The sequence below is a fragment of the Hirsutella rhossiliensis genome, assembly GCF_020360975.1.
Source record: "Hirsutella rhossiliensis strain HR02 chromosome Unknown scaffold00001, whole genome shotgun sequence".
Classification (NCBI taxonomy): Eukaryota; Fungi; Ascomycota; class Sordariomycetes; order Hypocreales; family Ophiocordycipitaceae; genus Hirsutella; species Hirsutella rhossiliensis.
Genome location: NW_025408667.1, coordinates 7,891,345 through 7,918,339, shown reverse-complemented (window position 1 = coordinate 7,918,339; position 26,995 = coordinate 7,891,345). Strand labels below are relative to the sequence as shown.

General features: G+C 60.5%; 8 protein-coding genes across 8 annotated transcripts; 3 read left to right on the top strand and 5 right to left on the bottom strand.

Annotated features, from left to right (window-relative positions):
* Window positions 1–568: 568 nt before the first annotated feature.
* HRG_01099 (kinase) lies at window positions 569–2,187 on the top strand (the record flags this gene model as incomplete). Its single annotated transcript, XM_044859570.1, has 3 exons — window positions 569–1,441; window positions 1,518–2,089; window positions 2,172–2,187. 3 exons carry the CDS (start codon window positions 569–571, stop codon window positions 2,185–2,187), a joined length of 1,461 nt encoding a protein of 486 aa, XP_044725970.1.
* A 1,244-nt stretch (window positions 2,188–3,431) lies between these two features.
* Window positions 3,432–3,980, bottom strand: HRG_01098 (uncharacterized protein; the record flags this gene model as incomplete). The annotated part of the gene is made up of 1 exon (XM_044859569.1): window positions 3,432–3,980. One exon carries the CDS (start codon window positions 3,978–3,980, stop codon window positions 3,432–3,434), a length of 549 nt encoding a protein of 182 aa, XP_044725969.1.
* Window positions 3,981–5,890: 1,910 nt separating this feature from the next.
* On the bottom strand, window positions 5,891–6,292 carry HRG_01097 (glyoxalase/Bleomycin resistance protein/Dioxygenase superfamily domain-containing protein; the record flags this gene model as incomplete). Its single annotated transcript, XM_044859568.1, has 1 exon — window positions 5,891–6,292. The coding sequence occupies one exon, from the start codon at window positions 6,290–6,292 to the stop codon at window positions 5,891–5,893; it is 402 nt and encodes a 133-aa protein (XP_044725968.1).
* Window positions 6,293–6,741: 449 nt separating this feature from the next.
* HRG_01096 (uncharacterized protein) lies at window positions 6,742–7,457 on the bottom strand (the record flags this gene model as incomplete). The annotated part of the gene is made up of 3 exons (XM_044859567.1): window positions 6,742–6,962; window positions 7,030–7,208; window positions 7,372–7,457. 3 exons carry the CDS (start codon window positions 7,455–7,457, stop codon window positions 6,742–6,744), a joined length of 486 nt encoding a protein of 161 aa, XP_044725967.1.
* An 8,842-nt stretch (window positions 7,458–16,299) lies between these two features.
* HRG_01095 (rab-GTPase-TBC domain-containing protein) lies at window positions 16,300–19,155 on the top strand (the record flags this gene model as incomplete). Its single annotated transcript, XM_044859566.1, has 1 exon — window positions 16,300–19,155. One exon carries the CDS (start codon window positions 16,300–16,302, stop codon window positions 19,153–19,155), a length of 2,856 nt encoding a protein of 951 aa, XP_044725966.1.
* A 1,299-nt stretch (window positions 19,156–20,454) lies between these two features.
* On the bottom strand, window positions 20,455–21,012 carry HRG_01094 (ubiquitin-conjugating enzyme domain-containing protein; the record flags this gene model as incomplete). Its single annotated transcript, XM_044859565.1, has 2 exons — window positions 20,455–20,916; window positions 20,989–21,012. The coding sequence occupies 2 exons, from the start codon at window positions 21,010–21,012 to the stop codon at window positions 20,455–20,457; spliced, it is 486 nt and encodes a 161-aa protein (XP_044725965.1).
* Window positions 21,013–21,716: 704 nt separating this feature from the next.
* HRG_01093 (nucleolar protein,Nop52 domain-containing protein) lies at window positions 21,717–22,657 on the top strand (the record flags this gene model as incomplete). Its single annotated transcript, XM_044859564.1, has 2 exons — window positions 21,717–21,789; window positions 21,897–22,657. 2 exons carry the CDS (start codon window positions 21,717–21,719, stop codon window positions 22,655–22,657), a joined length of 834 nt encoding a protein of 277 aa, XP_044725964.1.
* A 548-nt stretch (window positions 22,658–23,205) lies between these two features.
* On the bottom strand, window positions 23,206–26,676 carry HRG_01092 (uncharacterized protein; the record flags this gene model as incomplete). The annotated part of the gene is made up of 1 exon (XM_044859563.1): window positions 23,206–26,676. The coding sequence occupies one exon, from the start codon at window positions 26,674–26,676 to the stop codon at window positions 23,206–23,208; it is 3,471 nt and encodes a 1,156-aa protein (XP_044725963.1).
* Window positions 26,677–26,995: the final 319 nt, after the last annotated feature.

The window sequence follows — 26,995 nt, the reverse complement described above, 5'->3', positions numbered from 1 at the left end:
AGAGCGAGTCGATGATGTTCTTTTAACTTTGACCCTGGGCCTGGATAAGCTTGTTCACTCAAAGAAGAGAGGAGGGTCTGAACAGGCCCGGTGGCGGCGGCAGTGGCGAGCATGTTCTTTGTCGTTTGATTCAATGTCCATGATTGCTATCTTGTGATACAATAATGGTCCTGGGCATCCACTTCTTTTTCCTGACTCACTAATGCATACTGTGCGACCAATGTCTGCTTGTCCGCCGTAGGGTCTTCGCACAGAGTGCGGGTGCTGTGCTGTGTCGTTGTCACCATCTCCCAAGGTCAACCCAATCGGAGGGTGACAAATAATGTTTGTTTGTTCGAGCTGAGAGATGCAGCGATTGGATCGGGTGCGAGGGCTTCGTGGCTTTGGGTAGCACGGCGAGACGGCCGTGAGCCTAACTCGGGCAAGATGAGGTTCTCGCGGAGCCCAACGCTGGACAAGCTTGACTATATAAAGACTCGGCAAGGACACGCTTCTCACGCTTTGTGAACACATCAGCGATTTGCACCCTCCTCTCCGCTCTGTTCTGCGTTTGAACGCTCCAGTCACGATGCGAGATGAGAACCTCATCGCCTGCCTGTATCCGGCAGGCTCCCTCCTGAGCTCCTTTCGAGGCCTGGACACGATCCGTGCAGCGCCTGGCTCGATGCGTCTTGCTCCGCTGCTCGAGGACCGCGCCCTTGGCCCGGAATCGCCCCAGTCATTGCGCGGCGACAATCGTGGCTCGAGGGGCCAGAGGGCGGAAGCCGACAAACCCCCACACTATCACTACAGTCCCGGGATCCAGCTCCGGTTCGACCAGTTGCGCAAGAACCAGATCGGCTTCGTGTTTGGGAAAGACGCCAGCTGCGACGTTGTCCTACCTAGGACGGATAGTCTCCGCGGCATTGGCGACCGCCAGTGCGTCATCATGTTTGATATCAGGGGCCGCCTCATACTGCGGGACCTGAGAGATCCTCGTCCGGGGAGAGAGGCAACCAGCGTTTCATATAGCGGCTTGGGTGGAGACGGGCGCCGTGGCTTCACCTGGGTTCTCTCCGGCGACGACGTAACGAGAAAGCAGAGCAGCATTATCATTTCCTTCCACAGCAACCTCAGTTTCCAGATTGTTGTGGCTCCCCATGACTTTCACTCACCTCGCTATAAGCAAAAGGTTTCTCGATTTCGAGACAGCACCGTCCATTCATCAAAGTTTCTAGACGTCACCCACAAGTACCAGGCGTGCGAGGCGCAGACTGTAACCCCAAGCTCCATCCTGATCAAAGACGGGGAGCTCGGCCGAGGATCTCAAGCCGTCGTCTCGCAAGTCTGGGACGTCAGTACCGGGACCGTGTATGCTTGCAAGGAACCTCTTGACAAGAAGAACAAGGAACAGTTGGACCGACTGAGGACAGAGGCCAAAATCCTGAGGCGGATCAGCCATGTGAGCTCAAGCTAGCATCGAACAAGCAGCCCTTGGAAAGCGGTCTCTTGCTGACATGTTTCAATGACACTTGTAGGCAAACATTGTCCGGCTGATTTTCCTTAGGAAGAGGCCAATCCCCTTGCTTGTTCTTGAATGCATCCCACTGCAGTCCATGGACGAGCAAGTCATGAAGAAGCCCTTTTCGGCGGAGGAGACCATGTCGATCCTTCAGCAGGGCCTGTCGGCTCTGAGACACCTCCATGAGCGCGAGAAGCCCATTGTTCATCGAGACATCAAGCCGGCAAACATACTCATTCAGTCACGGACGCCTCGAATTCACATCAAGCTGTGCGACTTTGGCTTCTCCAAGGCGAGCCGCAACTTCTTGGCAACCAAGGTCGGCACCCCCATTTTCACTGCCCCAGAAGTATTCACCGAAGACATCTTCCGCGAATCCGTGGACATCTGGTCCCTCGGCGTCGTTATCCTGCTGCAATCCCATGGCCTCCCGTGCGACGATGGTCCTCATTTCGATGGAGAGGCTTGGGCCTGGAAGATCGTTTGGTTCCTCAACGCTCTCGCCGAGGCAACGAGCTGCCCCCTGGTCGACTTTCTGACATGCTATATGCTGGTCAAAAACCCTGTGACACGGATACGGGCGTTTGGGTGCGAGCTATTCGCCGAGCGGCTTAGACCATCACCCTGTTGTTGCCAATTCTTGGAGCCCGGAAACCCCTACGCGGTAAAGAAGCCAGCGGTGGTGAACAGGGGGCCCGTTGAGCCACAAACCAACCAACAGGCTCCTCGGGAAATAAACCGCGTTCAACCGCAAAGCGGCGGCGGCGGGAGCAACCAGGCTCCGTTATCGCCAGCTTCCCTCCCTGTCCGCTCTGCTGTTGCAAGCCCGCGTGAGCAATCCGACTCTGGACCCATGCAACGAGGGTTTGGTGACAAAGCCAGCCCGTGGAATCCGATGCAGGCCCAGCAACGACAGGGAGGCCAGGACGGTAAACGGGATAAGTAATAGGAACTTCATTTTGATGTAATGGCTAGAAACTCGAGAAGCGTGGAAGCATCCTGGAACTCACAGGATTACATGTGTCTATTATACCGACTTCTAGGCCTTTGGGCGGATGGAATTTGGATCGAGAAGGCTTGAAGTTTGCTAAACCACGGTGGCTTGTTCAAGTGTCTCCCATGGATGTGTTCAAGGCTTGATTTCGTTGCAAGCTCCCTGGACGTCATGACTCGTAATCACAAAGATCATTATGCTTTGACCTATGGGTTTGCGGCTTTGGCTCTTGGGACGCATCAGTTGATTGAATCAGAGTATGGCCACAGGTCACGGGTAACACGCACGGCGAGGAGGGTTGAGAATTTCCACAGTATAGTGCCGTAATTGGACGTCGTCACGACAGAAAGAGACTTGCAATTCGCGATAATAGCCCCCCTAATAAGGGTGTCCCTATTTTGCCTGGTGGAGCGGTTTGTTACCAACTTGACAGATGTTATGAAACCACTCCTCTCTCAAACGTAGTCTCATTGATGCGCTTGGCATTTTACTCATAGACTGGTCCGTGACCTGCCTTGTGCCATTCAGCAACCCGCCTTGGACTTGGTTTGACATGGTTCGCTCAAGCATATCCTGGTAACACATGTCCCACGAACCTTGAGGGCCGACAGACAAGGACATACATCTGGGCTTTACCAGGTCCCTTCACCAGAGTGAACAGAACTGATATTAACTTCCCTGCAAGCCCGACGCCTTGTATGTACTGGCTTTTGCTCGGGCTCTATACTGGGGTATGAGAGAAGGCGGCCTATCCGTGTACCAAGTCCGCTTGCCTTTAATAATTGGAATCCTTCTTAGCGGAGTCCCTTTTGTCGGCCTTTCTTGTCAGAGTCCTTCTTATTAGCGTCCTTATCTCCAGAGTCCTACTTGTCAGTCCTTCTTGTCAGAGTCCTTGGCCTTGTCCTTGTTCTGGACATCCGCGCTGTCCCTTGCGCCCTAGCCGCGGTTGGCGGCCTTCTCCACATCCGACCCATTGCCGAACTCGCGCTCCAGCTCCTTTTCCAAGTCGACTTTCTGGCCCGACTTGAGCTTCTTCTCTAGTTTCATTCCGTAACTAATGGCCTTGAGTAAGTCAAGGTCCTTGCCGTCCTTGCCCAGCCCAAAGGGGTTCTTCCTCGCGCCGCTCTTCCAGGATCCCTTACCGCTGAAGGGCCAGAAACCGCGCGCGACAATGTCAGAATCATCGCCCCTTTCCTCCTTCTTCTTCTTGAACATGTGTTGGAACCGCAGGCATAGCCTCTCCTCTCCAGGGTCGGGGAGGATCTTGTCCATGCCGGGAATCTTGCGTAGGGTCCCGTCGACGACGTTGTCGAAGACGTAGGCGGCGCAGTCGATAAAGTCGCCCTGACGGGGTGTCCCCATTCCCTCGGACCCGGCGAACTTGGCCGAGTCGACGCCGGCCTGCGACGCCATCTCCTGGGCTGGCGCGGCGAGCACGCTGCCGGCCAGGCAGGAAAGTGCCAGCGTAACGAGAGTGGGCTTCATGGTTGTCAGGTTCTGGGGGAAAGTGCCGTGGCTACCAGGGGGTTGTCAGGGTCGGGTTCAAGTGGACTGTCACACGCTTTTATATCTCGTCCTTGCCTGCTATGTATATGGACTCCAGGGGTCTGAAGCCGGGATGGCTTTGGGACAAGCGGACCATGATCCCGGAACCGCACGAGTGGCTCCGCAAAGGAGAACTCACCTGTCTCACCGGGGAAGACGATGACGGTGCTCGACCCGTCGTTCCTGTCTTGAAACAAGACTCGGCTGACTGCAAGTCTGTTGGAATCGCCGTTTGCCCACTGGAATGCGGTTTTTAACGGTTCTTTGCCGAGGCCCCTCGCTTGCTTCAATGCGAGTCTCCTATTCAGTGATCACTTGCGCGTGGGCTTGCAATTGCTGCCTCCTCTCCATGCTCTTTCATGCAACTTTTTCGAACTCAGACATAAGCAAACTTTAACATGTCTGATTTTCTATTCGTGAGGTTTTGCATCCACATAGAAAGCGTCTCATGTTTCGATGCGAGAATATGCTTGATATATTCATGCTCTGCGCTCGACCATGGTTATGTAAAGTCTTGACCCGGTCGACGGCAAGTTATCCACGTTAAGGACGTTCAAGGACCGAAGAGCCCATGCTCCGACACGTGTGACAATCTCCTCAGATCCCCGTATGGGCCGCCATGTCTGCCTTTTGCCCTCATTCTGGGCTTGTCTTACCCTGAAAGCAGAATAGTCGGCGACCGTAGTCCGCGATGCGCCGCCCCTGCAATGCAGCTGCTAGAGATGGTTCCGCCGTCCTTCTGTTTTGCATACAGACTTGAGTGTATTCGCAACGGCGGCGGCTTCGACCGTGATTCTCCGAGAGTATCGTCGCTCAGCCATGGCCAGTCTCTTCCGCAGAAAATTTCCATGCGTGGCTGGCCATGCCCAGACGTCCGCACAAGCGTCCGACTAGCGGTTTCGACCGTGTCGAGGGAGCGTTGAAGAATCAGCGGCCGTGGTTGAAACAGACCTAACGTTGAGGAATGCGATTGCAATATGATTCATTTTCTGATGTCTGTTGGATCGCCAGCTGGTCTTGCGTGGACTTGAGACTTGAGACGTCGTCAAAGTGTGAGTGATAGCATGGCGCCTTCAAGCGTTGGAGCACACGTTCTCATCCACGGCGCAGGAGGGCGTTCAGCGGTCTTCATCGCCGGGAATGAGGGCTCGCGTGGCGTCAACGGGGTTCATACAGTTTCGACTGTGCATGCTTTAATTGGATGTCGGGCGGTTCTGCCAGAGATTGCGCTCCGATGTCGAGTTCCCAAGAGGCGTTGATCGCCCGCGTATGTCGTCCATACACGTTCTTCGGGTTTGTTCCTCTTCTTGACGTGTAATTAGGCACTGGCCCGGCTGCCGTTTGTAAAGAGCCGACGGACAATTACCATCATACAACGAGCATCGTTCGTATTGTAACTTATAACTTTAAGTGCTCGTTATTCACCCCCTTTGACGAGCTTGCCAGTCAACACCCAGAGTCAATGCCCATCCGTATCTGGAGGCACAACCAGTTATGTGGCATGACCAATTCACTGATTCACAAGGGCATCCGTCACTTGGCATCGACTGTTTCATGCGGGGGGGTGGCACCTCCTGGGGTTCATGAGGATGCAGGCGTTCTGCATTCATGTCGGATGCCATCTTGTAGAGGCCAAGCACCGGTATGATCAGGTCGATGAGGCATTGTATAGAGCACCTCCGACAAAACTTGATGTTTCACGCGTGCCTGTGTTCTCTCATCGACATCCAGTCGCATCTCACTCGGGAAACGTAGTCTGCCTTTGGTCACTCAACATACTGCGATAGCCTGCAGCAGCAAGAGAAGCCCAGTCAGCGCCGCTCGTCCCACTCCACGTAGGCAAGAGACACTCACTCGACAAGATTCCCATCCGGATCCCTCACATACACACTCCGGAGCCTACCCCGGGCCCCCGTCCGCGGCACCACGCGCCCCCCCTCGAGCACCTCGACGCCCTCGCGCGCAAACCCTTGGGCCACGGCCTCGAGAGCCACGCCGTCGTCGAGCAGGAAGCATACGTCGGCCGTGCCGGGCAGCGCGGTGCGGGCCTTGGGCTCGAACTCGCGGCCGCGCTGGTGCAGGTTGATCTTGTGGGTGCCGAACTTGAGCGCCGTCCGCTGCTCGCCCGCCGAGATGAAGTGGGCGGGCGTCATGCCCAGGTATCTGGCGTACCAGGCCGTGGTGGCGTCCATGTCGGCGCAGGTGAGGACCAGGTGGTCAATGTCTTTGACGGGGGCCAATGGGTTGGACATTGGAGAGACACGGGATGATGGCTTAGGGTAGGTGAGAGGAGAGGGGAAAAGAATCGAGGCCATCCTTGACGACGGAAGCGAGAAGATGTCAGCCAGTCACCTGACGGGTCCCCGACTGATGGATCTCTGCATATCTGTGCCTCGGGACAGACTGACTGTAGACGGACACTCGGTCACCGCTCGGCAGCTGATTACGCATTTGCAACAAAAGCCCAGGACGTCACAGAAAGAGTCCTCGATCCGAGTGCTGTCGAGGGTTTACGCATATGCCTCTCCCACAGGCGCAAGCTTCACGAGTCCTAAGGGAAACGGTCCGCAGAATTGCATCGACCTTGATATGTGTTGGACGAGGCGCCTGGATTAATCAACTATACGGCGCGCGCAGTCTATACAAGACCCCCCCAGCAGGCGCCTACCCGCATGCTGCGCCGTGACCGAGTGCAGCGTCACTACTCTTCCTCGCCTCCCGCCGCGGCCGCCTCTGCCTCTGGCTCGGCCTCGTCGGCGGCCGTCTCGACGGAAACGTCCTTGGTCTTGACAGTCTCCTTGGGCACGTCGTCCTTTTTGTCCTCGGCATCCTCGGTTTCCTCGGCGTCTTCGTCGTCCTTGGCAGCGTCGCCATTGGAGACTGCCTCGGTCGTCTTGCGCTTCTTCAGAGGTGGTGGCTCGTCTGCGCCCAAGTCTCGTTAGCTTTCCGACGCAATATGCTGCGAGCATGACGTGCTCACTTGACTTACCCTTTTCACCATTCTCCTTGTCCTCGTCCTTGTCGCCATTTGCGGCCGTCGCCTCTTCCACCTCTTCCACCTCTTCATCCTCATCCTCCTCGGCATCTTCGTTGCCCTCTTGAGGTTCTTGGTCTGCGTCCTCGCCGTCGTCCTCGCCGTCGTCTTCTTCATCTCCAGTGGAGACGTACCTAGCCACAGTCTCCTGTCAGCACCCGCCCGTGTGTATCTTCGCCATGGACCATGTCGCGACGACAGATATCGAGAGGCGTGTAGACGCACGGTGTGTCGCAACCAGAACACAGACGTGCGCGCGTACACAGGCATTGCGATATGCAACAAGAGACAACTCACTCTTCCTCTTCTTCGCCATCGTCTTCTTCGGGGAGGGAGACTAGCTCCTCCTCCTCCTCCTCTTGCTTTCTCTTGCGGGTAGACATTGTGTGTGACGGTGCGTGTAAGCTGAGGCAATTGGGAGAGCTTGTCGCCACAAGTCTATCGTCTATTGAACCCGACTGGCCGAAGGAAAGGCAGCTATTATATAGGGGAGGGGGGAAGGGGAAGAGATAGGTAGGTAGGACAAGGGAACCGAGGAGATGTAAGAGGAGAACGAGAGAGTGTGGGAGGAAGAGTGAGAGTGAGAGAAAGATGGAGGAGAACCGGTGAAAGCTACTCCGTACCCGGGGGGGAGAAGGGGGATGAGAGGGCAGGCAAGGCTACAAGGCGGCTTGTACTGTACTGCCTGGCCGGAGGGAGGCAGGGAGGGGAGAGCTGGCTTGAGGAGAAGGGTTAGGTAGGGGGAGCTGTCCAACTACCTCTCAACCTTCCAAGGCTCTCTCTCTGTATCCGTACCTACAGCGTCTCCGGGTTATACGCTTTGAGCTTGTACCAGATACTCGGACCGCTGCCACCACAGCTTGCCGGCGCGGGCTAGGCTGGATCGAGGTGGGCAGGAAACTCGCGCTGCTGTTGCGTCAGCCTCGAAAGAGGCACAGGGCAGACGGTGGGGAAGAGAGAGATGCGAAGTACCAAGTACTCCCTCCGCTCAGTATCCAGCAGAGAGGGGAAGGGGAGGGCGTGGGAGGAAGCTGAAGGGGGGGGTGAGACGAGGGACAGAGAGACGGCCGAGCTAAGTAGAGCATGGCAAACAAGCACAACAACAAGGGTGTGAGTGGACGTGGCTGTCCATTCGCCGCCCCGGCGACGCCTTTGTTTGCGGAGCTGGCCCAATTCTCCTGCTGGAGAGCTGGGTGGGACGTGGGGGAAGAAGAGGAGGCTGGAGCGCGAGCCATTTTCTTGGTCGAGAGAGGAGGGGCGTGGCCTTCGGGTGGCTTCGAGCTTGAATCAAGGGGCGTGGCCGCATCAGCACCATGGTTCGATCTTCCAGGCCAAGCAGCAAGCCGTCGAAAAGGCCCCCATCTCATCCCCCATCTCATCCCCCCCTTCGTGTCCCGTTGAAGCCTCGACCAGCCGACGCAGACGAGGTGAATGTTGAAGGGGAAAAGGTTCCATGATTTGATGCCGCCTCACTGCAGCGCCAGCAATTGGCTTTGCCTGGCGAAGGATGAGATCTGCATGGGGCGAGCATATCAGCATGCGAGGTCCGTACGAATTTCGTCGCCTTTGGGTGCTCACTCCCTCCCTTGCCACGACGGATGGATGGATGGGTCTCTTCCTCCGCTGCCGCAAACGGTCGATTCCAGCCAGGTATGGCACATGTACCCGCAACAAGGCATGTTGCGAACCGAGACGGGCGACAGCAGGTAGCGGGTACGCGCGAGGCAGTGCCGCCGGTACTGTGCAAAGATGACGGAATGTGCATGTTTTCGTCAACATGCTGCTGCTGCGGGACGTCGGTTGAGCATGCACGGCCTGCTGTCACGTGCGAGGGCCCAGAGCCCGGGCCGAAGATGAGCCGGGCCCTCACCGTTCACCGTGCGGCCGACCCGAGTGGGCGAGAAGTCACGGGGGACATTTGGAGACAATTCGATTCAGTCTTCTTCACCCAGAACAACCGCCCTCTCCTCCTCGCCGCACAACGAACATCAGCAGCCGGCGCGTTGATGCGGTCAGCCGTCGAGCTTCAGGCCAGGTGTCCGCTGCGGTGGCTGGACATGGGCATCCGGCTCCCCTGCCCCCTCACTTCGCTCGCTCGATGCACGTCTCTTTGAAGCCCGCAAGGGCGCAAATAACAATTCCCTGCGGCTCATCATGCAAGCGCATTGCCCCCTTGGGACATGTTCTTGTCTGCCATTCGGTCCCCGAGCGTCCGCCCACGGCACTGCAACCGACGGGTCCCGCCCGTGTCTCTGGGTGAAGCCCGCCGTTCCATCGGCCTTGGCCTCGAATTTTCACGGCTTGATTGTCCATCGATCCGTGGGTCATCATCGTCTCCCCCAACAGCGCCCTCGCTTGGATCGGCGCGCGCTGCGTCCGAGACAACCAACGGTGAGCATCGGGTCCTGGACGCACAGCAGCACTGTTTCGAAGAGGATGCGATGCAAAAGCAATGGAGAGCCTGTCCTCTTTCAGTCTGGTTGGCGCCTCCATCTCTGCTTGACCCGCGAGCCAACCTATGACGTCTGCAGCTTGATGCTGCTTGCCCAAGTCCTGTTGTTCGCCGACGCGAATCTGGGGACTAGCGCGCTGCTCCTGGCCACCGAGCCGTCGTCAATGGCAAGGAGCACGGCTCCGAGACGTACTTGGTGCATGCCGAACAAATGGCTCCCCTGATTGCTTCCGTTGGCCAGCTTGGTGTAGCAGCCTGTGAGCGACGGCGTCTTGGCCTGCAACGCCGGCGTCATCCAGCCTTCCCAGAGAGCCGTAGGGCCGCTTGACCCAAATGCTGCGGATGAGCAGCAAGGGGTCAAATTACCATGACGCCGACAGTCGGTGCGGACATGACAAGGTCGCAACCCGCGCCACGGGTACAGGCAACGCACCCACCACGCGCTGTGTCGACTGGTGCAAGACGAGGTCCCGATTGCTCAGACGGTAGCATCGATGGTGACGCACCAAGGGCCAAGGGGGGATGCGCTTGTAGGGACGCCACTGTAGTGTTGGTATCAGCGTGGCATCAAATGGAAGCGTCCCGGCCGGGCGAAATGCAATCTCCATGGACTCTCGGCGGAACCCCAGTGGTGCTCAGTAAATCTAACACGAGCCCTCGAACTGGGTAGTGGGAGGCACGCAGCTGAAATGGGCTCGGCGTCGAGCATCATGATGGCTTGGCCGTGCATGGCTCGATGTCCCGATGTCCCGCAAATGCGTCTCCGGCCGTCGGTATCAACTTGCCCAGTCATGCTGCGTTCCGACAAGTGACTGATCAACTGTCCCTCAAGCCTGACTGTCCAGGTCGACGCTATTCCTCGCGAGATGTGCTCGTCGAGGCCCAAGAACGAAAGTGCGATGGAGATGCCTGCCTGTCGTATGGCAGCATCAAGTCGTGGAACGCGGTAGGTTCTACACGGCCTGGGGACAAGAAGAAAAGGCATGATGTAGTCGGGAGAGTGAAGCTGAGTTTGGGGATATGATCAGCCGTGGCTTGTGACTGCGCCGGTTCAGCGCATCTGAAGGTCGATGCGGTGCAACGAGCCACGGCGTCCGTCATCCCCGACGGCATTATGACAGCTCGGTCCAAGTCCGCGCGTTGGCCCCCCTTTTCTGTGTCGATCAAGCTGCAAGCAATCAGCGCCGCAGCTGCTGGACCGCGGTCCCCTGACGGTGTAAATCCGCGGGCAGATGAGGCGGCTTGCCAGCCTCCATGGCTCAAGGGTGCTCGCCCCGGCTCTGCCTACCCTGTACCGCGATATTTTCCCCTTCTTTTGCAAGCCTAATAGTCTGGAGCAGCGTACGTGATTGAGCAATGCCTTTCCTTGGTCTGGTCACTATTGCCAAGGGAGAATAATCATGTGCTGCAGAGGCTTGTCATCAAAACGCATGACGGGAGAAGAGAGCCCCAGGAACAATGTTTCTTGCATGGAAGTATTAATCAAGCTGTGGCCGTAAGGTGTCCTGGCTCGCAGTCCCGGGATATGCGGACACGGGACCGCCCGCCCGGACGCCACACGGGTGTGTTCGGGCGGCGGGAGCGGACCCTCAGCGGGAGCGGTGCCGAGTCCCGCCTCGGAATGTGGGTGAAGGGGGGAAGAGGTGGGAGGACAGAGGAGCATTCCATATTGTACAGCACCCCTCGAGCCTGGCGACCATTGGCAGTAGACGGGGACGATCAATCAGTGAAAAGGACCGCTCATGTAATTATGCTTTGTCTCTACAGCTTGGAATGGGTCGTGCTCGGCGCCGTGCTCGGCCTCCTAGGAGTTGAAGGCAGCCGATTCACCAGCACAAAAGGCAAAGACTTTGTCGAAGACGGGAGCACCTCTATGCTAGACTTTGCTAAACTAGACTCCAGCCTATCAATGTTTTCCGCCGCCATCGGCAAAGGCCGCGTGGGTGGGAGGGGGCCAGGAATAGAGGGCGTTCCAGGGCCGAGACGGTGCCGACTGGGGCGGACGAATAATAATAGAGCGCACCTGTCTACGTGATTGCTCTGCCGGTTGCCAGCTTTATTTACAGGTTGTTACGAGACGCTCAGCACACCGGCAACCTGTCGACAAACAAGCCGGGAGCCGGGCGACGGGAGCAAGGCCAACAAGAAGATGAATCATAACCAGAGTGACGGGCAGGCGCCACGAGAGCGAGAGGTGTCCCGCGTCTGTACGGATACCGACGTGTATGTACATGGGCTGCGGGCGCGAGGCGGCGGGCTGTGTCTCTGCGTCATGTTCGGACCCCTTTTCTGGCAGTGATCGGTGCAGCCACGGCGGGCAGCCGAAGAAGGATGACTCAGGAGACAGTGAAGAGAGGATGAGGAAATGGGCGGCGGGGGAGGAGAGACAGGGCGGCGGGCAACAAATCAGGGCTATGTGAGCGCGGGGCGGCGCGGCCGAGTCGCGTCGGGGGCTGAGACAGGGCCGAAGAGCCCGGAGAGCGAGACAAGAAAAAGGGAGGATGCAGGATGGCTGGGTGGATGGAGCAGGTTAGATGCCGTCGCCGGTTCGGCCAGATCTCTGCGAGCGCGATGGAGCTAGGCAGCGTCTCGGCCTCGAAACGCGCTGGCGATGATGACGAAGAGGCTCAGTTGGTCACGTCATGGGTCCGGACACCTGGCCGGTCTCTTTCCTTCTCGCGACGTCGCCTTCTCTGTCCCTCTGAGCCTCCCTGAGCCATGTACAGTAGGTCCAGGCGTGACTAGATGGAGTGGTGTGCGTCTGTGTTCCGGCGTCTCTGGAAGGGAAGTAATTAAGAGAAACCTGAAAAGGTAGACATGGCACCGGTAACCCCGTGAATTAGGATGCCTGGGCAGACTGGAGGCGTCAGGCCACGAGGGGCTGCCAACAGCGCCTTGATGCGACGGGCGTGTGCTATAAAATTAGCTAGCTGTGGCCTCACGCATGGGGAGGCGTCCGTTGTCAGGAGAGATTGGGGGGTGAATGTCGCGCGTCATGCGTGGCACCTGGCGGGCGGGCTGGGGGAGTCGGGAGTCGGTTCCTTGTGCCAGGCGCCTTTTCAGGGGGATTGTTGGCTGCAGCTTGTCATGTGCGGAGGAGGACGAGGAGATGTGGAAAAGGAAAGACAGGAGATGGATTGGGTCCAGATATGCAGATGGCGGGTTGGCGGCACGGTCTGTGTACTGTATGTAATTGTGTGGCTGGCGATGGGTTGGCTGACCCCGGGCCTGGCTGGCTGTGATGACGTCATGCAAAGGAATAGCAGAGGGGAGAGTGAGATGGCCAAGAAGTTGAAGAAGAAGAAGAAGAATAGGGCAGCGCAAAGAGGTGGGCTAATAAAGAGCGGCGAGCCTGTCTATCTGGGTTGGGTTGAACGTCCGTCCGCAAACTCCGGCTCGCAAGATTGCACGCGGTAGCGTCATTTGCCGTTCTTTTACCATTGCCTCTCTCTCTCGCTGCATGTTTCAGAGCCTCCACAAGCCCGTGGCAGGACGGTTGCTTCCCACGGTGTCCCCAGGGGATGGATGGGGGTGAGGGAGGGGGTGGGGGAAGGGCCGTGCCGAGAGGTCGGGAGGGAAAGAAGGAGGAGAGGATTAAAAGGGCAAAGGAAAGAGACAGTACGATGGTAATACGTAAGGAAGGAGGGGAGTTTTCTTTTGCTGTTGTCAGGCAAACAAACGGGCTTGACGGGCTTGCTTGTAAGCCGGCCACCACGACGCGGCAGGCAAGTGAATATTATACTGTAATGAAGCTGATGACAAACGAGGAACGGCGAGCAGAGCAGAGCAGAGCAGAGCAGAGCAGAGAAGAGCAGAGCAGAGCAGAGCACAGCTGCAAAAGTCGGCCGGGATGGTGAGCGTTCCGGGAAATTGGGTTGCACGGAGCGGAGCCGCGGCCCATGCAGGCAATTTACGGCGCCTACTAGGTACTGGCGATACATGTGAAGACGAGCAAGGTACTGTACGAATGCAGGTGGAATGAGAGGCGGAGGTGCGGCTCTGCTGGCGTGATGAGTTGCGAATATTCCGTCGTGGTGCCGGCATTGACAGGCGGGAGCCATCGGGGCATGTGTCAACGGCTCGCTCGTGAGCATCATTCATGCGCCGACGTGTTCGAAAAAGAACCACCACTGTTTACCAGTCAACTGGTCGACTCGCCTAGCCTCAATGGCAGTTCGTTTCGTTTCGTTTCTGTTTGTTTTGGCTGGAACAGACTGGCCGGCAGAGCGGGCCGGGCGGGGGGTCCACGAGTCGAGTTGTTTTTGTCACGCCCGCCGCGTGTGGTTCGCGTAGGGAGGCGTAAGGAGCCGAGGTGAAGTGGAGAGAGATGGAGACGGAGGCATGTAAGGGAGGAATGTGCGTGTGGGTGTGTCTTGACATTGTTGATGGCTCGCTGGTGAGCACAGGAGCTCGTTGAGACGTGCCTAAAGAGGATATCCTAATGCGGAGGAGGCGGGGAGGCTGGTTCACTTTTTTGCATGGACGCTGACGGCTGCCACTTGATGGATGATGATGATGTGGTATGATGGTGATGATGGTGATGATGATGGTTATGGTTGATGAAGCTTTGCTGATGTCGTCTTCATTTTCAAGCACAAGGTAGGTACCTAGGTAGGGTAAAAGGACAAGTACCTCTTTGCGCAGGTATCTCCAAGTACCTTAACGTGTCTGGGCCGGAGCGACAGAAACTGTCTATGGAGGTAATTACCTACCTTTGTATAAAGCACCTACCTACCTAGGTACGGTAGGTACCTACCTACTTACATACTATAGGGGCCTTGTCCCTGACACTGACAAGGTCCCGTACCGCGTAGCCCTAAGCTCAAACTCAACTCAAAAAGACGTCAACAAGACAGCTTCTCTCGCTGCTGCACGGCATCCTCGGTACAAGCAAGGGGAAGGTCGAGCCAAACATGCACTCTGATTGGCCCGCACCCGGGCTCGTGTGCTGCCCCCTGTCCTTGTGCCTGTATGTACTGTAGGTATCCGTCCGCTAAGGCAGGTCCACTAAGGCAGGTCCGGAGGTACGTACCTGCAATGCTGTCAAGAACGCACTTGAATTGGAACATGGCGGATTTCCTCCGCGCCTTTCACCCCTTGGCTGTCAGTTGGTTACTTTTTCCGCCCTGTCTCTCTTTCATCGCTTCATTCTTGGCTGCATCCGTATCAGTGCGTTGATTCGACAGGCTGGCTGTACTGTGCAGTATCCTAGTACCTACTATCAAGCACCAACATAGGCCTGTCTAGACAGCCTCTCGGCTAAACGTACCTTATGTACAGGGCACGGCGTCCATGTACTGTACTGCCGGGTACCCACCGCAGCCCGCTGAGCAGCATGTTGGGCGCAAGGATGTGCCCTGTTTGCCTTACTCTGCTGCACCCTTTTTCCCCTCGTCTCTCTTCCTGAGCAGTGATCCATCATCCATCCCATCCATCCCAATCCATCCCATCTCCACTCCTCCGCCCACACGACGGATGACACGGCGAGAACTTTTGTTGTTCTGCCGTCTCAAAGCTCTGGCCCGCCGCGGTGACGCGCTCCTCTGGCGGGATTGACTCACGGAATTGGGCCCGAAGACAGACTAAAACAACAAAAACAAAAATAAAACGGTAGAGGTCCCCTTTACAAAAACGAACCGAAGCGAGCGAAAGGAAAGAAAAAAAAAGTGCTCTCCAATCATGTCCCCGCCCCGTTGTCAATTCCAGCGACGACGGTGATCTTGGCCCGTTGGTTCACGGGCAACGGCCCTTTTTTTCGCTCACTCACTTTAGTCGCCCACACGCATTCCATTTCGCCTGCATGCCTCTCACTCAGCTCGATGACGACCGTCGTCGATAGTCGGGGCCCCCGTTGCTGAACCACTCGCGGCTGCCAGCAGAAACAGCAGCGACCTCGATCAAGGCTCCGACCCCGTCGAAAACGCCCGAGTCATCTCGACCCTCGCTACGCATCGAGTCCCCGAGTTGGTGTCGTGACGCACCGCCCCAAGCGCGCCCTTTTTCCTTTTGGCCTTGCCTTTGCCTTTGCCTTCGTGCCTGCCTGAGCCGTTGCAACAGACGAGCCCCTCACTCTCTACCTCCGTTCAAGCTTTTTTTTCTTCTTCTCCTCCCCTCCCATCTCCTGCCTGTTGCTTGCGCCGGTTGCCTACAGCCTTTCCCGTCAAGCAGCGAGAAGTGGCAAGAGCGGGAAGCAGCATCGGCAGCTCTCTCCATAATCAAAGTGCGGGTACCGCACATTCACCCGAGGTAAATACTGCTTCCCTCCGCTCCTTCTCCCCAGGTGCTCCGCAGGACCCTCTGGCGGCCACTGCCCAACCACGCCAACGGCCTGATGCTCATGACGCCCAGCTCTTGCTCTCCATCTTGCTCTCCATCTTGCTCGCCATCCGACCGACCGTCAAGCCTCGACCGACCGACGAGCCTCGCCAGACGGGCAAACGGCCGTCTCCTCGTCGTCTCTTCACCATCGAGGGTCCATTCCTTTCCCTGCATGCTGTCGACGGCGCCGCGCGGGGGACATGGCACAGCGTTGCCCGCTCTTCGATTCATCACCATCCTTTGCCGCTGATGCTTCTGCCTGCTTCGACAGCAGCCGCCCCCAACCAGCACCGTGATAGACCACCTCTCTCCTTTCTTGACATCACACAACCCCCCTTGGACTCGCCCTCGACGCCATCGTACGGCCTTCCTCTCGACAGCGACCCCCGGCCGCTCTCGCTTCTCGGCGAGCCCAGTGAGTCGACTGCGTGACCGACGCTGGGCTCCTCGAGACCATGTACACCATGGCCCTCTCGCCCCTCGACGACGACGGCCCCGTCCAGCGCCATCGCAGCGTCCGCAACCGCCAGTGCTCCGTCTATGCCTCTCGCATCAGGCCCGTCCTCGCCCCTCTCGCCCTTGACGGCGGCCCGCCCCCTGCCCACATGCCCCAGGTGCCGCAGTTGCCGCCCCTGCCCGTCTCCCCTCGATGGGACTCGCTCTCCAACGGATCCCATGTCATCCACCACAGCCCCGAGTCGCCCACCAACCCGCTCGACCGCTCCTGGCCCGAGCCGCCCTCGCACCAGTTTGTCGCCTCGCCCATGCGGCCGCTCTTTAGCCCCGTCCCGTCGGACACGCAGTCGGCTTCGGCAGACTCGCGAAGCAGCTCGCCGTTCAGGATAAAGGGCCTGCGGCCCGAGGTGCGGTCGCCGGATTGTGTCATGGTTGAGAATTTCTCGCGCCCCCGCAAGCAGAGCATCCGCCAGCAGCCCGCCGTCCCGGAACAATGTGCTCCGGAGGCCGCTGTGCCGTGCCTAGCGCACCTGGCGCCCACGGACCTCCTGGGCGACATGGGCCCGTCCGCACCCCAAACGCCACCCTGGCAACGTCCCAGACGGCCCTCTGCCTCATCCTGCCAATCCGCCTCCACCTACTCGTCCCCCTTGGGCCCTCCGCCGACTGTTGATTTGCCCGACCCTAGGTGTGCCCGCGCCCGGAATGCCACCGGTCCGCCCCTGACGGCCGCCAGGCCCCCGTTCGCTGTCTCGAGCCGCACCCCCGACAGCGCCGCCTCCTCGCCAATGATGGGGGGTGGGGCCCCGCCGCCCTGGCTCGCCGGCGACGAGCTACGGTCCAGTTTCAGGTCCCAGCTCTCCGCATCAACCGCTTTCGGCACGGCCGTTACAGAGCGCAGCAGCGTCCTGACAAAGGACAGTTCCATCACCTCCCTCTACGCGAACACGGACGAGCCCAGCCTCGAAGATGTCATGTGCATGTACGAAAAGGGCTTTGCGGACGATGAGGAAGACGACAACCCAGTCGACAACCTAGACGACGGGCAAGACGACGCCAATCGAGGCGACAGCCCACCCAACAGTCGAGGCGGCAGCCGAGTCGACAATCGAGACAACCAAGACACCGCCTTCGGCCCCGACGACGCCAACGACGCGCCCCCCCGCGAGATTGTGACCGTCACTCCTCCCGAAGCCCAATCGGACGCCGCCCCCGACACACGCCCTGTCCCGGTCATGTCGGCCTCGGACGGACAGCTCGCCGACGCGCCACCGCCCATTCCCACGTCTCGCTCCATGCTAGACGCCGAGATCCGGCAGTCCAAGATGATTTTCTCCAGCCCCGCCTTCACCTCATCCGTCCCCGCCCTGTCGTCCAAGGCCGAGGTCGACGAGCCCGAGAAGCGAGACTCGGGCAAGTCGCTCGACTCGGAGCCGTCCTTCTCGGACCCGGCCCTCGCCGCCGACTCCTTCAAGAAGTCCGTCGCCGTCCCTCCCTCTCTGCCCCCCTCGGCCTCGGCCACCTTTCGCGCTGCCATGGAGCCCGAGGACCCGGGCTCGCGCGATCGGTACGGCTTCAAGAAGCAGAACCAATCCATCTCGAGAGAGCAGTACGACACCTGGAACAAGGGCTACACGCAATACCTGGCCCGCAGGCACAAGAAGTGGGTGGCCTATCTCAAGGAGTGTGCGCTGATGACGGACCGGCCCAATCGTTTCCCCCCCCCCAACGCAAAGACCAAGAGGTTTGTACGCAAGGGCATCCCTCCAGACTGGCGCGGTGCCGCCTGGTTCTACTACGCTGGCGGCCCTGCCATCTTGGCCAAGCACTCTGGCCTCTACGAGAAGCTGCTGGACCGCGAGGTGAAGCAGGTCGACGTCGAGGCCATTGAGCGAGACCTGCACAGGACCTTTCCCGACAACATTCAGTTTCAGCCGTTCTCGGCGGCCGAGGACAGGTCCCCGGGATCGCCCCCGCCCGCCGACGAGCCGCCCATTGTCTCGTCGCTGCGCCGGGTGCTGCACGCCTTTGCCGTCTACAACCCTCGCATCGGCTACTGCCAGAGCCTCAACTTCCTGGCCGGCCTCTTGCTCCTCTTCGTCGAGACGGAAGAGCAGTGCTTTTGGCTGCTCAACGTCATCACCATCATCTACCTCCCCGGCACGCACGAGATGAGCCTCGAAGGCTCCAAGGTCGACCTCGGCGTCTTGATGACGGAGCTGCGCGACACCATGCCCGCCGTGTGGGACATGATTGGCGGCGAGCTCGAAGGCGCCCCCGCCGGCGCGCGGCCGGGCACGGGCAAGTCGGCGCGCAAGCCGCTGCCCATGCTGAGGCGTCGCGACCAGCCGAGCCTGTCGACGGATCGGCTGCCGCCTATCACGCTGTGCATGACGGCGTGGTTCATGAGCTGCTACATTGGCACACTGCCCATCGAGACGACGCTGCGCGTGTGGGACGTCTTCTTCTACGAGGGATCCAAGACGCTGTTCCGCATCGCCCTGGCGATTTTCAAGAGCGGCGAGGCCGAGATCAAGGCCGTCTCGGACCCCATGGAGATGTTTGGCGTGGTACAGTCGCTGCCCCGACGCATGCTCGACGCAAACGCCCTGATGGAGGCGTGCTTCAAGCGACGCAACGGCTTCGGGCACATCAGCCAGGACGCCATCGACGAGCGCCGGCAGGAGCGCCGCGAGCAGGCGCAGCTGGACCGGGCGCACCAGCTCAAGCTCAGCGGCAAGCCGGGCACGGGCGGCAACCTGACCGAGGTGGATACGGACTCGTTCCGTCGAAAGGGCACTCTATTTGGCAGGAAGCGAAGGGACGTGTCGAGGCCGAGAGCCGCCGAGGTCTAGAAGAGCCCGGCTCTGGATGCGATGCCGCGTCTCGACCTGTGATGCATCACCGCCCTTGCCTGCCCGCATCGGGGCGAAACGGCGCCAGCCCCAGCGGCAGCACCATCCCCCCCCCCGAACATTTGTTTTGTCTTTCACTGTTCCGGATTTCCGGCATCAGTCACGGCCACGGCGTTGAGGCATGTATGAAACGGCATGGGAGGGCCGAGAGGGTGGGGGACAGGAGACCAGCCGTAGAAATGGCTGACGACAGATACATGGCGACTGCTTTTTGTGGGAAAAAGAAAGAAAGATGTGTTGTCATTGCCATTGCCACCTTTGCCTTGTTTCTCCCGCTTCTGGAGGGCGAGCTTTTTTTTTCATATCGCTTTTTTTCCCTTGCCTCCTTTCTGCATTGCATGACGATGACGGCTGCCAACGACGACTCAACGAGGGCGAGACTGCGAGCGGACAAGACAAAAACAAAGGCTGGGCTGAGGGCTCGGGCTCGTGTGAATGTATGCGTGCATTTTCTCTCTCTACTTCTCTCTTTCTCTCCTCTTGTCCTCCGTCAGTCGACGCGCAAGTCTATGCGAGGACTCTTGTATCTTGTTTGACGGGGCGGGACGGAGATGGTTGGGGCGGGCCGGCTTTACCTTGGGGCTTGTGTACATAGACTCTCATATACACGCATAGATATATTACATGGACGTTTACTTGTGTCTGTTGATGCTTATGCGTGATCTGGTCACTTTCCTGTCTGGGGAAGTGGTTTTAAGGCCCAGACGGCAGGCAGTGTAGCAAGATGCACGGGACGGTCTAGCAAAGGCATGCAGAGTCTTGGTGATGCTTTAAAGCCCGAATCTAACCCTTTCTCTCCCCCTTTGCCTCTGGTCATCGTTACTTTTCCCGTTTCTCTCCTCTTTTGTCCCGTCTACAGCCCAAGAGGCCAAGAGGCCATGGGGCTTTGCGCCGTCTGGATCGCCTTCCGTGCATCGCGACAAGCCAAGCGCTGTGGGGTCGGGGCTCCCTTGTTTTTCCCGCCTCTTTTACCCCTCGACTTTTTGGCTTCGAGATAGCGCATGTTTGCGTCGGACGAGGGTGGCGGCTGCTGTGTCTGCCATGGATGGCCATGGTGGCATGGTGGCATGTGGCCGGTTGTCCGCGTGCATGTTGCGCAGGGCGGCGGCTAGTTGTATGAATAGATTGCTCGCGTGGTTTCTTGGTCTTGATGCATTTTTTTGTGCGGTAAGAATCTCTCCCCCTTCCGGACTCTCCTCGGCCGTGCGCCGGCGTCGCCGGGAACAGCAGCTCGGCCATCTAGGAGGCGGGAAAGGTGGGCTCGGCGGTAGCATAGCGCTGGACGTGCTGGCGGACATTCTTCTCCCAGGTCGACCTGTCGTTGCGGAACTCGTCGGCGATACGGTCCTCGAGCGGGTCGTCGGGCTGGGGGTGGTCGAGCAGGCTGCGCAGGGCGTCGAGGACGGCGACAATCTTGGTCGAGGGCTTCCACTGGTCGGGCTTGAGGAGGGCGAGGCAGACGTTGCCGAGGGAGTCGTTTGTGACGTTGGGGTGGTAGAGGCGGGTGAGGAAGCGCACGGCGGGCGGCTTGAAGGGGTAGTCGGTGGGCAAGGTCAGGAGGATGGCGAAGCGGCCCGGGTGGTAGGGCGAGGAGGCGTCGGGCGGGGCGAGGACGACGTGCCAGGTGTAGATGGACTGGGAGGACTCGGGGAGGGAGACGGAGAAGCCGGCGGGGGGGGAGGTTGATATCTCGGCGAATTCCTGGGCAGGTGTCAGCTGGGTATGGAGGGCGCTGGTGGGTGGTGACGGTGGAGGAGCGGGAGACGGACGGACCTTTGTGATGCGCTTGGTGGACATGGTGGGCGGCGAGGGCGAGCGTCGTGGGCAGGGCGGTTTGGAGCTGGCTTGGCGGTTGCGGTGGGAGAGTGGAGGCTCGTGATGGAGAGGAGAGGAGAGGAGAGGAGAGGGACCGAGGGATGGCAAGAGAGGGCGAGTGCCGATGACGGCTGCCCGGTCGGTCGGGGGGGTCCAACGGATCGGGCCAAGGGGGACCGCCAGGGGAAGTACCTGATGCTATTGGCGGCCTGTAAAGTTACCGGCAATTCTCTGCGGCGGCGGATGCGATAGAGGGCTGGAGTGACTTTGCACCCCGACGTCCCGGGCGGGACCCGCCCAATGGCAGCGGCGGCGGCGGCGGAGGAGCACTGGCGCTGTGGCGTGCAGGTACCCAATGATGGGTGTACCGTCTGCTCGCGAGGGGTCCGGCGGCACTGTACCAGGCGGGGGTACTTGGGACATTTACTCCGTACCTTACTAAGGTACCTACCTACTAGGTAGGCAGATAACGGGAGAGCGGCAGATAATAAGCGTGCTGCCAAAGCGGGGCACGTCTGCTCACCGAGACTTGCTCACCTTGGTTTTTTTTTCTCCCCATTGCCAGCCGAAGAAGCATCGCCGTCCATCCACCCACCACCACCACTCACCACCAGCAACAAGACGACGAACAAAGGGCGCAGTCGAACCGCACACCTACGCTTCTCGGCCCGCACGCACCCCACGCCATGGCCGCCGACGCAGCAGCCCCCGGCGCGGAAGCCGCCCAGATGCCCTTTATCAAGAACCTCGCCTCGAGCGGTGCGTCTCTCCCTCCTCCTCCTCCTCCTCCTCCTCCCCCCCATCACCATCAAGACTTTTCCCATCTCCCTTCCCGTGCTGACCGCCCCGCCCGCCCAAAAAAACAGACCGCAAGCTGCGCACGCAGTCGCTCGACGCCCTGCAGGCCTTCCTCGCCAGCCGCGCCGCCGGCCTGCCCGCCGCCGACGCCCGCCGCCTGTGGACCGGCCTCTTCTACGCGCTGTGGATGACGGACCGCCCGCGCCCGCAGCAGGCCCTCGCCGCCGCCCTCGCCGACCTGCTCTTCGCGCTGCCCGCCGCCGCCGCCGTCGGCACCTGGCTGCGCGCCTTCTGGGCCGTGCTGTCGGCGCAGTGGGCCCGCATCGACGCCCTGCGCCTCGACAAGTTCCTCCTGCTGGTGCGCAGGGTCTTTGCCGCCCACGTGCGCTATGCGCGCATGCGCGGCTACCGCTTCGCCGCCGCCGGCGAGGACGATGTCGTCGCCGTCCTGGCCGAGGCCTGCTTCGACGCCGACGAGGCCGCCGCCGACGCCCCCACCGGCGCCCGCGTCGCCCTCGGCCTGCGCCTGCACGCCCTCGACGTCTGGGTCGACGAGCTCGAGCGCGAGCGCGCCCTGCGGCCCGGCCCCGACGCCGCCCTCGACGCCGCCCGCGCCGCCTTCGTCGCCCGCCTCGGCGCCGTCGTCGACGCCCTGCGCGCCGCCTGCCCCGTCAAGAGCGTGCGCCGCCGCGCCGCCGAGAGCTATGCCGACCCGCGGCTCCCCTGGGCCCAGGCCGCTGCCGACGAGGAGGCCATGGACGTGGACGGCGGAGACGGCGGCGGCGACGAGCATGACGGCGACGATGGCTGGGGCGGTATCGAGGATTGACGTCTTGAGGTCCGCGGGGTGCATTCTTTTTCCTGGCTTGGGGGGAGGGGCGCAGCGGCGTGTCTTGCTCATCGGCCGGAGCGGTGTTTGGCGTTGCTTGTCGGGGTTTAACGGTCGGTTCACCATTTACATCACCAGCGTCCGGGCATGCTTGTTGGCATGTACAAAATAGGCGCAGGAGCAGGACGAGCATGGGGGCATGGGTAGAGCATCATCATCAACAATCTTCATTGTTGCCATTGTCTTGCTTTTTACATTCATCTTCGCAACCCTGTTGGTATTCTTCTCCTGCAGCCTCTCACTTGCCTGTACAGGAAGGTCCCTCTGGCCGGGGAGCCTCGTCGCCTCCGTAACGCCGCGCAGCCGTGCTCGCAATGAGCTGAATGGCATGAGTGTGTGCATGGCCATGTGCCGAATCGAAACATGTAAAGGTAAGAAAAAAGCCAAGAGTCGGCCCTGCCCATCGACGCAGTCGGCCACGCATCCGCGCGTCCCACAGACCGTCCCCGCAACCCGCGCGACAGCCGTACAAGCCTGAAGAGGGAGACTCAGCCAACGCGCTCGTCATCGCCAATGGCCGCGCCCTCGTCGCGCCCGCCCGCCGCGTCGAAGTAGCCCATCTCGCGCACCTCGCGCCTTCGGTCCCGCGCCAGCCGTGCCCGCCGCCACGCCTCCCACTTGGCCCGCTGCTCGGGCGGCGGCGGGTCGGCGGTGGACGACGACGACCCGACGGGCAGCCCCCTCTTGGCGAGGCGCCGCCGGTGCTGCCGCTTCTGCGCAGGCGACATGCCGCGCAGGGGCACGTCGCTGATGCTGCGCCCGAGCGCCAGGTCCTCGAGGTCCGCCACCAGGTCCAGCGCCTCGTCCGCCGCCCGCCCCAGCAGCGCACGCCCGTGCCCGCCCGTCGTCCACTGGTCCAGCTTGACGGGCAGCGCCGCGCCAAACGTCGGGTCGTCGAACGAGTAGACGCACTCGCCCGACGAGCACGTTGCTGGTCGGCAGTAGCGCGCGCACATGGCCGACTCGAGCGTGAGCCACAGAGACGCCACGGCCAGCACCAGGCCCAGCAGGCTGAGGCGGAAGCGCGGCGTCGTGTAGTACAGCCGCGGGACGGGCAGGTGGATGTACGTCATGGCCTCGGGGCTTGGCTGCGCGAGGCACGCCGCACAGTGCTCCTCGTGCTTTGCGGGAATCTTGCGCATGTCGACGTCGGGTTCTTCGCTGAGGGGCGCCTTTGTGTCGGCGCCAGGAGCCGGCTCGAGCCGCGTGCCGGCGTGCGAGAAGCGGTCCTCGAGCCGCTCGATGCCCTGCTTGGCGGTGCGGATGTTCCAGAGCCCCGCGTACAGCGACTTGCTCATCCGATCAAAGAGCGCCGTGTCCTTGACCCCGTACTTTCCGTTGAGCTTTGGCTCGCCGCTATCGGCCTCGCTGCTGTCCTCGCGCTTGACGAGGGGCTGCTCGTCGTCGGAGCCGCCGATGCCGTCGTCCTCTTGAAGCAGCTCCAGCCTTTCCGATCTTCTGCGCCCCAGCAGAATATCCTCGACGTCGTCCATGGTCGAGTCGTCAATGTTGTGGATGCGCTGCAGCTCGAGCAGGTCGCCCTTGACCGACGGCAGCTTGGCCGAGTTTCTCAGCGGCGGTCTGCGGCGCGGCAGGGATCGGGCACGGCGCCGCCTCCTAAGCGCCACCGCCGCCGACACTGCATCGCCGTCCCTGTTGTAGTCGCTCGTGCCCGGGTCCGACGCCGCGTCCTGGTCCCGTCTTCTCCATTCGAGACCAGCTTTCTCATCACCGAACACGACGGCCGCGTCCCGGTGAGCTCGCCTGCCCTGCCTTCGCTCGTCCGCCTCGTCCCTTCTCCTCTCCACCTTCAAGGTCGCAGGGGTTTCGACGTATGCGCCCGTCACTTTGGGTGTCGGCATGCTCGCAAAGACGTGCCTGTCGGCCCTTGGTGTTGCCTCGGCCAGCTCGTCATCGTCGGAGCTGGGTTGCGGGGACAGCGCGCGGACGGATCCTCGCTCAGACTGATTTTCCTGAGGCGCAAACAGTAGTATCTCTGCCTCGATTCTATCCGTGGGGTCGGCTTCGGACTGAACGCTGGATCTCTTGCTCTTAGCCGGGTCCAGCGACTCCGACCGCCGCAGCCCCGTGAATCCCACGGTCGGCTTGGGGCCGTCCTTGTCTCTTGAGCTGGCAATGGCTGCCGGCATTTTCCTGCCCTTGTCGGGAAAGCGCGCAAGTGCCGACGGCTTTGGTCGCGGCTCATCGCCATTTGTCTCCCGTCGCGGAGACGGCGGCCGCTTGCTGCTCGCGTCTGGCTCTGGCGCGGGACTGGCACTCGTCGCTCTTGCCAAGCGCCGCAGTAGGTCGTGCGAGTCTCGCTTGTCGTCAGCACCCTTGTCAGTCGCTTCCTTTTCGAAGTTGCCCCCATTCGCCCCCCTCTCTGTGGTACGCCGGTTCTTGAAGACGGTGATCGGCGTGTCCGGGATACGCTCGCCATTGCCGAGCACAGGCTTGGTTCGCGTGGGAAGTCTCTTGTCTTGGCCGCCTCCAGGCGTGGCCTTGCGCTGATCCGGATGCTCTCCTTGCTTGCCTGAGCGTGGTCTCGCCTCTTCCGGCGACACGGACCGCGACGTCGAGTTTTGCTCTCGTATCTCCTCGAGGCGAGCCGAGGCATAAGCTCGCTTCGACAGCCCCTCGGCCTCCCGTTGCCGTATCTCGTCGAGTTTGGTGTTTTTGGGCCGCAGCTGGTTCCGATCGGGAATGGGGATCTGGGCCTCGACCGCCTTTTCCCTGGCGCGAATCTCATCGAGCTTGGTGTTGCTCTGCCGAGGCTGCGACTTTTCCGCCAGGATCTGGTTGGTCGGCTTGAGCTCGCGCGCCCGAATCTCGTCGAGCTTGGTGTTGCGCGACCCGGGGTGCGTGAGCCGCGGCGGGGACCTGATGGAGATTTTGTCGTCGGTGCTCACCAAGGATGGACGATTCGCGAAAGGCCGGTTGCTCTCTACTCTGATTCTCGGGCTGTCCGAGATTTGCAAGTCTCCAGCCGTAAAGTCGGCCTCGACCTGCCAGTCGAAGCTTTTTTCCGGAGATGCGATGGCATTATTTCTCCGCGGGGATCGGTTCGGCCCCCGGTCAGCCGCTTCTACCGAGGGAAGGGGGATGTCTTCGATGCCGGGGACAAGGTCGGGGATGTCGTGGCCGTCACTGCCGCTGTGGTGGTCTGGCGGCGGTGACTTGGGATTTTCATGTCGAACAGGGCTGACTCGAGGGCTAGGCTTCCAGGTCTGCATGTGATTCCTTGGGGGAGTCGCCTTTTCTTCTTGTGGCCCGGGCTCCATGGGGGCAGACTCGGCCGTCGGTTTCGAGGGGTTTCTGTCGCTCGACTCGCCGGCTGCTTGCCTACTGCGTGCCTTGGTGTCGAGATGATCCTGGCCGAGCATCTGGCGCATCTTGGCCTCGTCTCGGGCGCCCCTGGCTCTCCATGACCTGGGTGCCGGGCTGGGCGAGCCGTCCAAGGCCTGGGCGCGCTTGGCTTCGGCCTCTTCATCCTCGGCGAGGCGAAAGGCCTCGGCGAGCGAGATGGGCCGTCGTCGGTGGAAGGCGGAGCTGGACGTTGAGCTGGACGGCCGGGGGATGCGGGTGCCGCCGGGGGAGACCAGGCTGACGCTGTTGCCGCTGCCGCTGCCGCTGCTGTGGTTGTCGTTGATGTTTCCGTCTCCGTTGGCGCCGCTGTTTCTTGTGGGTTGTGACTCGGATTTGGTCCTGCGCGCGAGGCCCAGGCCAACTCCTAGTGCTGGTCTATTGCCGGCCTCGACAGCCAGGCGCCCGGGCTTGGGACGGGGCGACGCCTGAGCAGCGCCGTTAGTCCTGCTGTCGGTGGTCTTGTCTCGCGCATTGCTGGCGGCTGCGAAGAGCGGTTTCCGTCCCTCGTGGGTGACGACGAGGTGGTTCGAAGGGCGCAGTCCATTCGGGCGCGGCGCTGCTGCTGCCGTCGCCGTCGCCGGCTGGTGCTCCATGACGCGCGACGGCAACGCTTGGTGGGGAGAGGCTTCTGGATGAAAGCCAAGGGGGTCAAAGGGCGTGCATCATTCCGGTGGCCTCGGGCTCGTCGTCGGGCGCGTCGCACAAATGGCGCGAGAAGCTCGCGTTACACGAGTAGCAGGGCGAGGTAGCGATTGTCCACGAGGTTGCTGTGTGAGAGGACGGGGAGCGTCGAGGTTTGTCTGTGTCGTTGCGAGTGCGTCCAAGTTGCGAATTGAGCTGCAGTCTCGATCGTGTTGTTTTGTTTTGCTTCCTTTTTTTCCTTCGGTGAGACGGAGTTGAGGCGCTTTTTTG